This window comes from Macaca thibetana, chromosome 7 (assembly GCF_024542745.1).
Source record: "Macaca thibetana thibetana isolate TM-01 chromosome 7, ASM2454274v1, whole genome shotgun sequence".
NCBI classification, from domain to species: Eukaryota; Metazoa; Chordata; class Mammalia; order Primates; family Cercopithecidae; genus Macaca; species Macaca thibetana.
Window position 1 is genome coordinate 149,490,888 of NC_065584.1, and position 13,621 is coordinate 149,504,508.

The 13,621-nt window shown below is 41.6% G+C and overlaps 2 protein-coding genes across 2 annotated transcripts in view; one reads left to right on the plus strand and one right to left on the minus strand.

Annotated features, from left to right (window-relative positions):
• Positions 1-12,795, minus strand: part of MTFMT (mitochondrial methionyl-tRNA formyltransferase) — a 28,962-nt gene extending 16,167 nt beyond the window's left edge. Inside the window, exons 1-5 of the mRNA XM_050796007.1 lie at positions 12,570-12,795; positions 9,701-9,910; positions 6,138-6,260; positions 3,660-3,762; positions 2,331-2,406 (exon numbers count right to left, since the gene is read on the minus strand). Of these exons, the coding sequence (XP_050651964.1) occupies positions 2,331-2,406; positions 3,660-3,762; positions 6,138-6,260; positions 9,701-9,910; positions 12,570-12,769 (712 nt within the window). The 5' untranslated portion in view covers positions 12,770-12,795. The remainder of the gene's footprint in view (positions 1-2,330; positions 2,407-3,659; positions 3,763-6,137; positions 6,261-9,700; positions 9,911-12,569) is intronic.
• Positions 8,701-9,694, plus strand: LOC126957993 (transmembrane protein 126A-like). Its single transcript, XM_050796030.1, has one exon. The coding sequence runs from the start codon at positions 8,892-8,894 to the stop codon at positions 9,543-9,545; it is 654 nt and encodes a 217-aa protein (XP_050651987.1). The 5' UTR covers positions 8,701-8,891; the 3' UTR covers positions 9,546-9,694.
• Positions 12,796-13,621: the final 826 nt, after the last annotated feature.

Below are 13,621 nucleotides of genomic sequence, written 5' to 3' on the forward strand. Positions count from 1 at the left end.
TAGAAGAATATGTATTTTATGCCACCTTTTGTGAAGGAAAAATAAAAAATAACACTATGTATGTGTTTGCTTATTTTGGCAAAAGGAAACACTGGAAGACTAAATCAGAAGCTAATAAAAATGTTACCTATAGAGGGAGGAATACGGGTTAGATGAGATAGAGAGACTGAAGTAGGACTTCTATGAGTATACCTTTCTAAGCTGTTTTAACTTTTGAAGCATGTAAACATTTTATGCATTCAAAAAATAAAATTTAATCATAAAAGAAAATAAAGCAACCCTTAAAATAAAAAAGTAAAAAAAAAAAAAACAACTGAAACTTAACTATGTATGAAACTAGGTAACAAAACCACATGGAAAAAATAACCATTACCAGGAAGTTTTGAAGGCAGTAATCTGACTGTATATCCTTAGGATATATTCTAAGGCTCAAAAAGGAAAACTGCAAAGAAATCTTAAATCTTACTATTTTTACTGTTAGTAGTAATACTGGTATTGTAATGCTGAAACGATGTTATGAATAGCAAATAAATAGGTTAATATTTAAAAAAAGATAGTGTGAGAAAATATAAGGAAAACCCTTTAATGATAAATTTGAATCATAAACAATGTAAGCTTAAATATTTTTTAAAAATGTAATTTCTAGTTTTGTCCACTGATATCTTATCTTGCCACACACTGTTGTATCAGATGATCTCTAACTATTGACCCCACTAAAATGAACAAGAGCTCCCTGGAAATCACACTGGTAGATTTCAATGTGGGCCAGAGGACACATAGGGGAGCCTGGGACATTACTGTGGTGGAAGCAAGGACGCACTCCAGACTAGTGGGAAATGAAGAGTGTTAACAGAATGTAGGAGCCAAATTTAAGGGGCTCCCACTGGGCAATATGGGAAATTTGATCAATACAAAGAATTACGACTGTAAAACACAATCAGTGAAAATCTACGTGTCAAATGATACTAAAAAGAACACATCTGACACCAAAACTGAAGGCAATTAATGGCATCAACTTCTTATGCTAATTAAAGAAAGAATTAAGCCCCTGTCCCCATTTTAGGATTAACTAAAATTCATCTCCAATTAATGAGGAAAAACTCTTCTTTCCAGAACAATACCAGCTATTAAATGTAAAAGGAATTAGAAAATTGCCATTTTGTAATCCATAGTGAAATAATTCATTTGGGCAAGGAATATCAAACTGTACTAAAACCATCATGTGAAAGGTTGTTGGTGAACAGGATATCTGCACAGTGCCAGAGTATTACCCCACAGATACCTGCTAATTGCAAAAGGGAAAACACATCTTAACACTGGAAAGATCTGGTGGTCACCATCTCAACCAAGTGATCAAACTTAGCTTCACTTGCTTTAGTAAAACCTGATACCTTGGCTTACTCAAGTGGTACCTTAAGACTGCAGGGGACAAAAGTAAGACTTCTCTAGGTATATTAACTTTTGAATCAGCTATATGTTTTATATATTCAAAAAATAACATTTAATCATAAAGAAAAATAAAAAGTAATCCCTAAAATTAAAAAACTGAAACAAATGTTTATACTCCTAACTCTACTAAAAAAAAAAAAAAAAAAACAAACGTCACTGAAACACACTCTTTCCAAAAACTTTCAGCCTGAATCCAGCCAAACCTTTAGAACTAATTATAGGAAATATAAGTGATAGGGAACAAGTTAAACAACACTGGAAGAAAACAAACAAATCAAATAACTGGCCTGGTCTCTTCAAAAAGTCAATGACATACAGCGAGGAAAAAAAGAGGAATCTTTTTTAGAGACTAAAGAGACATAACAACTAATTACAACTAAATCCTAGTTTCAAAAATAAAACAACTATAAAATAAATTTTTAGACAATTAGGAACACTTAAAGATGAATTGAACATTGGATGCTATTACGAAATTGTTCATTTTTCTTAGGAAAAGCACACTACTTAGAAATGAAAGATCATGATTCATACTTCCAAATGAATAAGCAAAATTTAAAATACACATACTAAATACATAGAAAGAAAGAAAATATGGACAAACATTAATAATTGTTGACTCTGGGGTAAACTGGTATTTATTATACCAGTCTTTCTATTTAATATTTTCAAAATCAAAAATTTGGGAAAAAATGCTCAATCCTTCATGAGGCTATATGCTAAGAGGGAGAAAGAATGCTTTCTACCATTCTGTGGAAAAGCACATAAAAGTGGGCACTCAATCAAAATTAAGGGAAAAGTACAGCTAAGAAGTCGAATGTTCAGATGCTATCATGACAAGCAGAACCTTTAGAAAGATGTGAGAGTCTGCAGCCCCCACTCACCATAAGTCGCCCCCTCTGTTGGCTGCTGCCTTCCATTGCTCAGACTTTCAGGCAAATTTTTCAAAACTGAAATGAGCTACAAAAAAAAAAGAGAATGAACATAAGAATGAACATAAGAACAAAATGAACATAAGAACAAAAGCAGAAACACATTACAATTCAGTACCATGAAATAACCTGTAACTTTCTTTTTTTTCTTTTTCTGTTTTTCAATTTAAAAAATTTTTTTCTTTACTATTGGCTCTTCAAGGCTGAACCTATAACTTTAAAAGATCTATGTGGCAGGGCAAGGTAGTACATTGGCTTAAGCTGTGAGGATAGGTGTCTACTTGGGGAAACCTCAGTAGAGATTCTGCTGTCTGTAGACACAGGTCATTGATTCACTTCTAGAGAATGCTGTGGAAGCTTTGGCATCGGGAGAGCCCGTGCTTGGCTATACACACTCTCACCCCATGGGTAAAAAGGCAGTGAAATCTCATAAGAGAATGTACTATGGAGTCACCTAGCTCTGGGTTCAAGTCCTAGTTCCACCACCTACCAGCTGTCTCATTGTGGAAAAGTTATTTAGCTTGTCTCTGGCCTTCGATGTCATCATCTGTGAAACAATCAACAGCAACAACTACCTCAAAGTTGGGAGGGTAAAAAAAAAGTCCACAGAGTATCTAGAACAGTCGTAGTACACAAGCCAATGTTCAATAAATGGCAGTCACTATCATTAAGATCATTTGTGAGGTAAGTGCCTAGAATAGGAAACACCATCTATACAGGTGGGGAAAAAAAAAATATTCCTCTGTATAAAATTAACCCGTTCATATGGAAAACATAAATTTAGTCATTAAACATTTACCCTGACGCTACTCATGCAGTCTCAATGAGCTATATATACAAAGCCACAGAGAGAAGAAAGATCATCTACAGGTAGAACGGTCAGCAGAATTCTAGCATAAATGACTGAAGCCAGGCAAAGAAATGGAAGGAAAGTTAAGAGTCGCTTAGGAAGTTGCTGTTAGTTCATTCTGACGGGGATGCAAGGTATACATAGGAAAGTGCGAAGACTGAAATTGGGAAGAATAGTCTAAGGCCACACTATGACATGTAGTAGGCCATATAAGATCACCTGTCTCACTCGAAAGCCTTTATTTAGTACTTACTCCTCGTAAAATTCTCAAAGATTTACATAAGATCACAAATGCCAGGCTAAGTTTTAGGACGCCAAAGACAGAAACTACCCTTTTTTGTTTTCAAGAAAATTAGAAGTCACAAAATTGTTCTTCTTTTCATAACCACTTAGGAAACCCACTAAATGAGTAAAAAGCAGTAGAATTTTACCATGTTGGCACCCAGTCGTGACAACACTGCTTCCAATTCCTTTGCAGTGCTCTTGGGTGGCACAGGAATAGTTTCTTGTTTAAGAATTGGACCTACATCAAACCTAGCAAAAAATCAAAAGTAAATAACAATGATTACTATTTCCTGAATCAATGTTTGTCTACACACAAAAAGACACAAGCTGGGTATAGCGGTCTGCATGCCTACAGTCCCAGTTGCTCAGGAGGCTGAGGCAGCAGAATTGCTTGATCCCTGGAGTTTGAGACCAGCCTGGGCAACACAGCTAGCCCTTATCTCTTAAAAAATAAAAAAATAAATAAAGATAGTTTATACTGGCTATTAATTTGGCTGTTAGCCATTAGCAAGGAAGATACGTCAATTTGAAAGATGGGAAAACAGCCGGGCGCGGTGGCTCAAGCCTGTAATCCCAGCACTTTGGGAGGCCGAGACGGGTGGATCACAAGGTCAGGAGATTGAGACCATCCTGGCTAACCCGGTGAAACCCCGTCTCTACTAAAAAATACAAAAAACTAGCCGGGCGAGGTGGCGGGCACCTGTGGTCCCAGCTACTCTGGAGGCTCAGGCAGGAGAATGGCGTGAACCCGGGAGGCGGAGCTTGCAGTGAGCTGAGATCCGGCCACTGCACTCCAGCCTGGGCGACAGAGCGAGACTCCGTCTCAAAAAAAAAAAAAAAAAAAAAAAAAAAAAAAAAGAAAGATGGGAAAACAAAATATGGCCTGTATTTAGAGTCTAAATTTTTTTCCTAAAGCAAAGAAAGGATACAGTTGCGTATCAGGAATTTAATTACAATTACAGAAAAATTATACCATCAGTAATAGCATGAAAAAAATCTCTGTATATGAAAAGCATAAGGCAAAGAATTTATTTTCCATGGAAGTACAGTTAGGATATTCATAATTATTTCTTTCTATAGTCCCTTCCTCAAAGGATAAGAATTTTGCCTAGATTATCACCATGGGTGATTATAAGTAGGGCCAGGCGCGGTGGCTCATGCCTGTAATCACGGCACTTTGAGAGACCGAAGTGGGTGGATCACGAGGTCAAGAGATCGAGACCATCCTGGCCAACATGCTGAAACCCTATCTCTACTAAAAATACAAAAAATTAGCTGGGTGTGGTGGCGTGTGCCTGTAGTCCTAGCTACTTGGGAGGCTGCAGCAGGAGAATCACTTGAACCTGGAAAGCGGAGGTTGCAGTGAGCTGAGATCACTGCACTACATTCCAGCCTAGGTGACAGAGTGAGACTTCACTTCAAGAAAAAAAAAAAGTAAATGCAAGTATATTTGCACTCCCACAAGTCTGACATTTTACATCAAGCTCTGTAAACACTGGCCATGGGTTTTCATGAGAAATATGCTTTATTTAAATTTTTTTGCTTTGTGTTTTGTTAATTCTATTTCTAACCTAGGAGCTTTAATAATATGTTTATTGTGAAAAATTGCAAACATTCACAAAAACAGAGTGAACAGTCTAATGAATCATCATATACACATCATTCAGATTTTTTTTTTTTTGAGACAGGTTTTTGCTCCATCGCCCAGGCTGGAATGCAATGGCGCGATCTTGCCTCACTGCAGCCTCAACCTCCTAGGCTAAAGAGATCCTCTCACCTCAGCCTCCTGAGTAGCTGGGACTACAGGTGCGTACCACCACACCTGGCTAATTTTTTTATTTTTTATATGTTGCCCAGGGTGGTCTCGAACTCCCGGACTCAAATGATCTTCCCACCTCGGCCTCCTAAAGTGTTAGGATTACAGGCATGAGCCACCATGCCTGGCTCAGATTTTAGAACTACCAAAGTTTTGCCACTGTTGTCTCATCTACTCCCTCTCTTGTTTTCTGAAGTAAGTTAAAGCAAATCCCAGATACCATGTTGTTCTTGTGAGCTTGTGAATTATGCTTTTCTAAGGGGAAATTAGGTGGTAACAGGCAGAGACTGAATAAACTCCTCAAGTAATTCTAAATAATTGTTCCTAAAAAATTGTTCTAAATTGTTTCTAAATTGTTCTGTAGGTATGACAGGACAAAATGAATGTTTTAGGACAATTATATTGCATATTGATATACAATATATTCTCATTTCAGGTTCCAAAAATTTTTTGGCCATAGTTTAGAAACCAAGGCCAGCAAAACCAAGATTCAAAACAATTAACATACAAAAATCCATCTCTCATTTATATAATATCTTTTATAGAAATCCAAGTATGAATAATATAACTGATTTCAATTAACAAATTAAAATTTTCATATGAACTTTAAAGAGACCCTACATAAATACCAAAAGACATATAGTTGATGTTAGAATCCAGGAGAAAACAGAAAGGATATAAAAGCAAACAGAAGCACTCTGGAGTCACAGAAATTAGTGAGCACCACCCATTCATCCATTGCCCCCCAAACAGGCTGACATCAACATTTAAAATCACAAAAATCTCAAGAAAGAAAAATACATGCTACCTTTTAGGTCTAATTTGCATAATTGTTACTCCAGTAACTGTGTCTCCATGAAGCACTGTATGGATTACAGGGGCTGGGCCACGCCATCTCGGGAGGCAACTGGGATGGACATTCAATATGCCACTGAGTTAGAAGATGCAGAAATTAGTATGTCAGTGGGCTTTACCACTTTGTTACCAGTACCTAAGCTATTATGCTACTTTTCATTATGAAACTTTCCCAGAAATTTGGAAAAACTGACAGTTAAATCTAAGTCTTGTATCACCTGAAACGAAAAAAGTTAGATGTTAATTCTCTTATCGTAAGAAACCAATGAAATTTAATTAAAAACAGAACCAGGACAACTATTCGCTGTCTAAAGATGTTCTGGCTGGGTGCAGTGGTTCATGCCTGTAATCCCTGCACTTTGGGAGGCCAAAGCGGGCAGATCACCTGAGATCGGGAGTTTGAGACCAGCCTGACCAACATGGAGAAACCCTGTCTCTACTAAAAACACAAAATTAGCCAGGTGTGGTGGCACATGCTTGCAATCCCAGCTACTCAGAAGGCTGAGGCAGGAGAATCGCTTGAACTCGGGAGGCGGAGGTTGTGGTGAGCCGAGATCACGCCATTGCATTCCAGCATGGGCAACAACAGCGAAACTCTGTCTCAAACAAACAACAAAAAAGATGTTCTACAACAGCCCATGATGTCTGGGAGTTTTTAAATAAAATTTTTAAAATGCATTTATGACTACAAGAGAACCACTCAAACCCAATTATGCATCTCACGAACAATTCTAATTTTATAGTTTAGTCACATAACTATCCTCACTTCGCTTGGTTTACATACAGACTGCCTAAAATAAGCTTTTTCTTTTTTTTCTTTCTTTATTTAAAAATTTTTTTTGAGACAGGGTCTCACTCTGTTGCCCAGGCTGGATGGCTCACTGCAGCCTCAACCTCCCAAGCTCAAGAGATCCTCCCACCTCAACCTCCTAAGTTGCTGAGACTACAAGTGCATCCACCATATCCAGATACTTTTTTATTTTTTGTAGAGATAGGGTCTTAGGATGTTGCCCAGGGTGATCTCCAACTCCTAGCTTCCAGTGACCTGCCTCGGCCTTCCAAAGTGCTGGGATCACAGGCGTGAGTCACCACGCCCAGCCTAAAATAAGCTTCCCACCAAATGATCCATTCACCTTTGCTGTTTATCCCAATATACCTATCATCCACTCATGTGCAATTTAAATACTTTATTAATCTGTCATTAGTTTAATGATGCCTCCATCAGCATGATTCTGTGCACTTGGGAGCATGTACATATGAGAAAGTCTTATATTCTAAGTCTCACTGTTCAGCCCAGTCCAACAAACATTCACTGAGCACACTTATGTGTGGGCACTGTTCTAAGTGTTAGGCATACAAGCAGCAGTGAACCAGATAGAAAAAAAAAAAGCCTGCCCTCAGGGAGTTTATGTACAAAGAGTGGGAGATAAGCAAGAAAAAACAAATTATGTAAAAGGTTTTGCCAGATGATGCTGAGGGCTACGGAGAAAATAAAGCAAAGAGGAATATGAGGGGGACAGATTACAATTTTAGTAGTGGTCAGAGAAAGCTTTCACTTGAACAAGAACATGAAGAAGGAAATAACTATGCATATATATGGGAGAAAAGCATTCCAGGCAGAGGGGACACTAAGTACAAAGATGTCTAAGAAGGTAAATGCTCGGCAAGTTCAAGGCACAGCTGGGAGGCCAGTTAGGCCTGGCCTAACTTTTATTCTGAGTAAGACAGAAAACTACCAGAGGATTTTGAGCAGAGTGACATGATCTGACTTATGCTTTAAAAGGATCACTTTGAGGCAGGGTACAGTGGCTCATGCCTGTAATCCCAAAACTTTGGTAGGCCAAGGCAGGAAAATTACATGCAGCCAGGAGTTTGAGACCAGCTTGGGCCACGTAGCGAGACCCCTGTCTCTAAAAAAAAAAAAAAAAAAAAAAAAAGAGCTGGGTGTGGTGGCACATTCCTATAGTCCTAGCTACTCAGAAGGCTGAGGCAGGAAGATCCCTTGAGTCTGGGGCTGCAGTGAGCTATGACAGCAACACCGTACTCCAGCCTGGGTGACAGCAAGACTCTGTCTCTAAAAACAATAAAATAGAAAGAAATAAATAAACAAATACAGGATCATTTTGGCTGCTGGATTGGTAAAAGACTGAGAGGGCCAAGGACAGAAGAAGGGCCCAGTTAGGAGGCTTCTGTAGTAATGTAGGCGAGAGTGGCAGCAGTGGAAGTGAGATACAGATAGATTCTACACAGATTTTGAAGGCAGAGCCAATAGGATTTACTGATGGATTGGATATGGGGGTGTAACAAATCAAGCATGACTCCAGGATTTTGGTGCAAGCAGCTAGAAGGATGGAGTAGCCATTTATTGAGATAAAGATTTTAGGAGATGCTTTGGGTATCTTGAATGTAAAGCGGCTATCAGACATCCAAGCAGAGCTGTGGAGGCAGTAGGTATTAGGGGACTAGAGTTTGGGGACAGAGCTGAGCTAGAGGGACCAATTTGGGTGTTTTCAGCATATATATGGAATTTAAACGAAGGTGGATGAAAGCTTACAGAGGGTGATAAGGAATTAAATACATTTTGACAACTCATGCCACAAATAAAATGTTCTTTAGTACTTGAAAAGAAAATATCAGGCCGAGTCATGTGTCAGCCAAATGCAGCTGTACCCAGGCAAGTTGAGCAAAGGCTTCAGTGAGCCCCCGCATGGCTGAAGATGACCTGGGGAGGCACACCAGCTGCTGGGAGAAGAGCATAAGGCTCAAGACGGAAAATCATAAATCCAATACTATCAAGGAAAACTTAACAATTTTTGATGTCATAACCAGAAAAATTAACCAGCTTCCACAAGCAGAACGGAATCTACCTGAACAGGGATCAGCATATGTTGGATTTAATGCTGCCCTCTGTGGCCTCATAGCAAATAGTCTTTTTCAATGCGTCTTGAACATGGCACAGGCTCTTATAGCTGCTGACTTACCAATGGCAGTGATCCCTTTTCTTACAACAAACACAGCTTACAAAAGTTTTGTAAATTTTCCTTCGAATACAGGTGATTTGAATTGTGAAACCTGTACCATAACAGAGAATGGATTGGTTGGTCTTGCTTTTGGTGGTCTATACCCTGTTTTCTTGTCTATACCTGTGACTGGAGGCCTAGCAGCCTGGTATGAATCAACTCTGTTACCAGAGAAAGGAAACATCTTAAGTTACTGGATTCAAGTGTCTAAGCCTGTCTTTAGAAAGATGTTATTTCTTATTGTGTTCCAGACTGTGTTTGCAGCATACCTTGGGTTTAAACAATATAAACTACTTATAAAGGCCCTTCAGTTACCTGAACCTGGCAGAGAAATTCATTGACTTTAAGCAAACATGTACACAAAAATAAAATGGTAAAAATTTAAAAAAAAATTACAGAAAGCATAACTGGAGTTCAAATTATCACATTTTAGATACAAGGCCCATTTATAAAGACCAAGGTTTCTATACTGTATTTCCTTACAAATAAAACTTACTAGGGAAATTTAAGAATAAGAGCCTCACTCAAAAGTCGGCCAAACGAAGCCACTACTCCAACATCATATTCTCCAGATCCCACGTCCGGCCACTCGTATATTGGAAGCTGAGACTGCACAGCATATTGCTTCACTGGCAGTCCTCTTGGTGATAGGGAAGGTATTGTGACCACCTCCAGTTTGTCGATTAACTCTTCCTCTTGGTTTTCCCTAAGTTAGATTGGAAGAAAAGTATGAGTGTTAAGGCAATGACTCAAAGCTAAAACGACTTCACATATCGCTAAGAATGTGTATGATTAAACTCATGAAGCATTTAGGGCTAAATGATTAAAACTAATGTGAGAGACTGAGTTTTCATTTTTTCTTTTTTGAGATGGAGTCTCACTCTCTCACCCAGGCTGCAGTGCAGTGGAGTGATCTCAGCTCACTGTAACCTCTGCCCCCGTGGTTCAAGTGATTCTCCTGATTCAGTCTCCCAAGTAGCTGGGATTACAGGCATGCACCACCACACCCAGCTAATTTTTGTGTTTTTTAGCGGAGGTGGGGTTTCCCCAGGTTGGCCAGGCTGGTCTCAAACTCCTGACCTCAAGTCATCCGTCTGCCTCCACCTCCCAAAGTGCTGGGATTATACGCGTGAACCACCATGCCCGGCCTCAGTTTTCATTTTTTATTTAATTTTCATTACTTAAAATGTAAAGAGCGACACATGGCTAGTGGCTACTGTTTGAACAGTATCATTCTAGGGATTTCCTGTGCATACAGAAACATATATAGTATGGATACTTTACACAATTGGGATATTACATACTGCTTTGCATTTTTTTCCTCTTAACAATGCTATTTATGCCATGATGTGAGTCTTCTTGAAAAATGGGTTACATATACATATACTTGTATTTGCACTGAACATTTCTAGAAGGAACTGAAAACAGTGGCTGTCTCTGGATAAAGGAACTGGGAACTACTAAAGAGAGGCGGAAGGAAGTAACTTTTCACTGTATATCCTTTGAATCCATGGAACTTTTTTTTTTTTTTTTTTACCATAACCATGATATCATCACACTACTTTTTAAAAAACAAAAATACATAACATGGGCATCATTCCACGGCAGTACATGTAGCACTACCTCATACTTTTTACCTACTGCATAGTATTCTAGTACCCAGGGGGGTATATTTATTAAACAGGTATTATATGCACATGTTGAGGAGTTATGAGGAGTATGTCCTGGGGCACTATAAAGCAAGCACAGGAATAATGCAGCTGCCAAGTGAAGCATCATCAGAAGTATGAGGATAGGCCAGGAATGATGGCTCATGCCTGTAATCTCAGCACTTCGGGAAGCCAAGGTGGGAGGATCGCTCGATCCCAGGAGTTTGAGATAAGCCTGGACAACATGGTGAAAACCCGCCTCTACAAAAAATTTAAACATCAGGCATGGTGGTGCGCGCCCGTAGTCCTAGCTACTCTGGAAGCTGAGGTGGGAGGACTGCTTGATCCTTGAGGTCGACGCTGCAGTGGGCTATGAGCTGGCCACTGCACTCCAGCCTGGGCGACAGCGCGAGACCCCGCCTCAAAAACAAACAAAAACAAAAGTGTTGGCATAAATGCAGTGAGAGGCCAGGCGCGGTGGCTCAAGCCTGTAATCCCAGCACTTTGGGAGGCCGAGACGGACGGATCACGAGGTCAGGAATCAAGACCATCCTGGCTAACACAATGAAACCCCGTCTCCACTAAAAATACAAAAAAATTAGCCGGGCGTGGTGGCGGCGCGCTGTAGTCCCAGCTACTCGGGAGGCTGAGTGGCGGGAACCCGGAGGCGGAGCTTGCAGTGAGCCGAGATCGCGCCACTGCACTCCAGCCTGGGTGACAGAGCGAGACTCCGCCTCAAAAAAAAAAAAAAAAAAAAAAAAAAAAAAATGCAGTGAGAGACGCATGTGACAACAGCACATGGAGGATGTGCAAAGGGAACACAGGGTTTCCTGCCGGGTGTGTGCACAATGGGGTGTGTAGACGGAGGAAAACCACACAGGGGATTGACGAAGGATTCAATACATGAGGGGCCGCAGTGACGTATTTCTAGGGAAGAGGAGATAGGGATGACAAAAAAAGTGGAAGGGGGACTGCGTCAGGAAAAAACAGAATGGGGAAATAAAAAACATTAATTGGGAAAAAGAGAGAAGTAAATATGGTCTTGCCACCACATACCATGGACTCTCAGGACTGGTTGGATTTCAAATAATTTTCTTTCCCAGTAAACAAGACTTGTTAAATATTATTAATACTAAATGTATACCTAACAGTTCTGATTTATAAATTTATCCTTTTGAAAACAGGAAGCTTGTGGACTATGTCCTTGTATACAAGGAGCACAGGGGGAGCAAAAGAGCAAGACATGGGTGTGCCTAAGGAAGGTGGCAGGAGGAGGAAATGCAAAGCAGGGAGAACTTTGAAGTGGGACCTGGTTTTAGTCCGAACCACCTCGGCTGATGACCTTCGGCAATCGCATCACCTCTCTGAGCCACGGATTCCCCACACGCAAAACAGGCAGGGAGGCCGTGGGACTGGCCCGGGGGATGCAGGCAGAGCGCCCAGCCCCGGCTAGGCACAGCGTGGGTGGCGGGGCGTCTGGAGAACCCACAGAGGCGGCGGGGAGTGGGGGTCGCAGACCGCAGGGACTGGGCGCCCAAAGGCTGACCGGCGGGAATGGCGCACCTTCCGGGCGCCGGGAGACGCCAAGATCTGGGCCCACACCGCTATGGCGCCCCTGCTTTCCGCGACCAGAAGTCCAAAACCCTCGGGGCCGGCCGCCCGGGCGCGGCCTGGGGGCCTTCAGCGGCCGGGTTCCCGGATCCCTGGCCCGGGTACCTGGCGGCGTGCAGCGCCCGCAGCGCCTCGCGGGCGAACTGGTCCGTGCCGAAGAAGAGCACCCGCCAGGGAGGCTTCTCGCGGACTCTGGAGTCCTCCCAGCCGAGCCGGGCCAGCGCTCGCCACTGGGGACTCGGCCTCCCACGCCCAGCGCCATGAGCCAGCGGAGGACCCCAACAGCGCCGCACCAACACCCTCATCGCCTAGGCTGCCGGCGGCCCGCTCTGCGCAGGCGCGTCGGGGCGGGGACAAGGGGGCAGCCTGGGGCAGGCGGGGCTTGCCTGCTTGGAGGCGGGGTCTGGTTGGAATTGGTGAACGAATTTGCCCGCTACAGCGGCCCTAGATTTTTGTTCTGTTTATTTGCACTATGTAGCCAATCCTCCCGATTAAGTCTTTCTTTTCTTTTTAAAATCATTTATTTATTTATTTATTTAAAAAATTTTTTTTCTTTCAGAAAGGGTCTTGCTCTGTCGCCCAGGATGGAGTGCTGTGGCGCGATCACGGCTCACGGCAACCTCACTGCTCCTGGGCTCAAGGGATCCTCCCACCTCACCTTCCGGAGTAGCTGAGGTACAGGCACACATCACCATGGTCAGCTGATTTTTTGTAGAGACAGTATCTCACCATGTTGCACAGGTCTCAAGCAATCCTCCTGCCTCGGCCTCCCCAAGTGCTGAGATTACAGGCGTAAGCCACTGAGCCGGCCCAGGATAAGTCTTTTGGTAACAAATCGTACGTGTTTCAGACAATGAAACCTCATGTATGTAGTGCATGTCATTTTCTCAACCATTATAACCAATATTTGCTGAGTACGTTTTTGCTAAGCATTTTATATTCATTATTCTGGTTAATCATCAGGTCAGCCTTAGGAGGTAAATACTATTACAACCACGTTACTGAACAGAATCTGAGGCTCTGTGAAAGTAAGGACTTATCAGTGTATGAGGTTCACACAGCTAGTAAATGACAGAGCAGAGGTGGGACTCTTGTAATTCCAAGGCTTGTGATCCTAGCCGTTTGGCCTTCACAGCGATCCTATGTATTAAGCAAGT

Bases quoted from the DNA above. Each gene is read 5' to 3' on its own strand.
- LOC126957993 (XM_050796030.1), top strand. From the start codon at position 8,892: ATGGCTGAAGATGACCTGGGGAGGCACACCAGCTGCTGGGAGAAGAGC.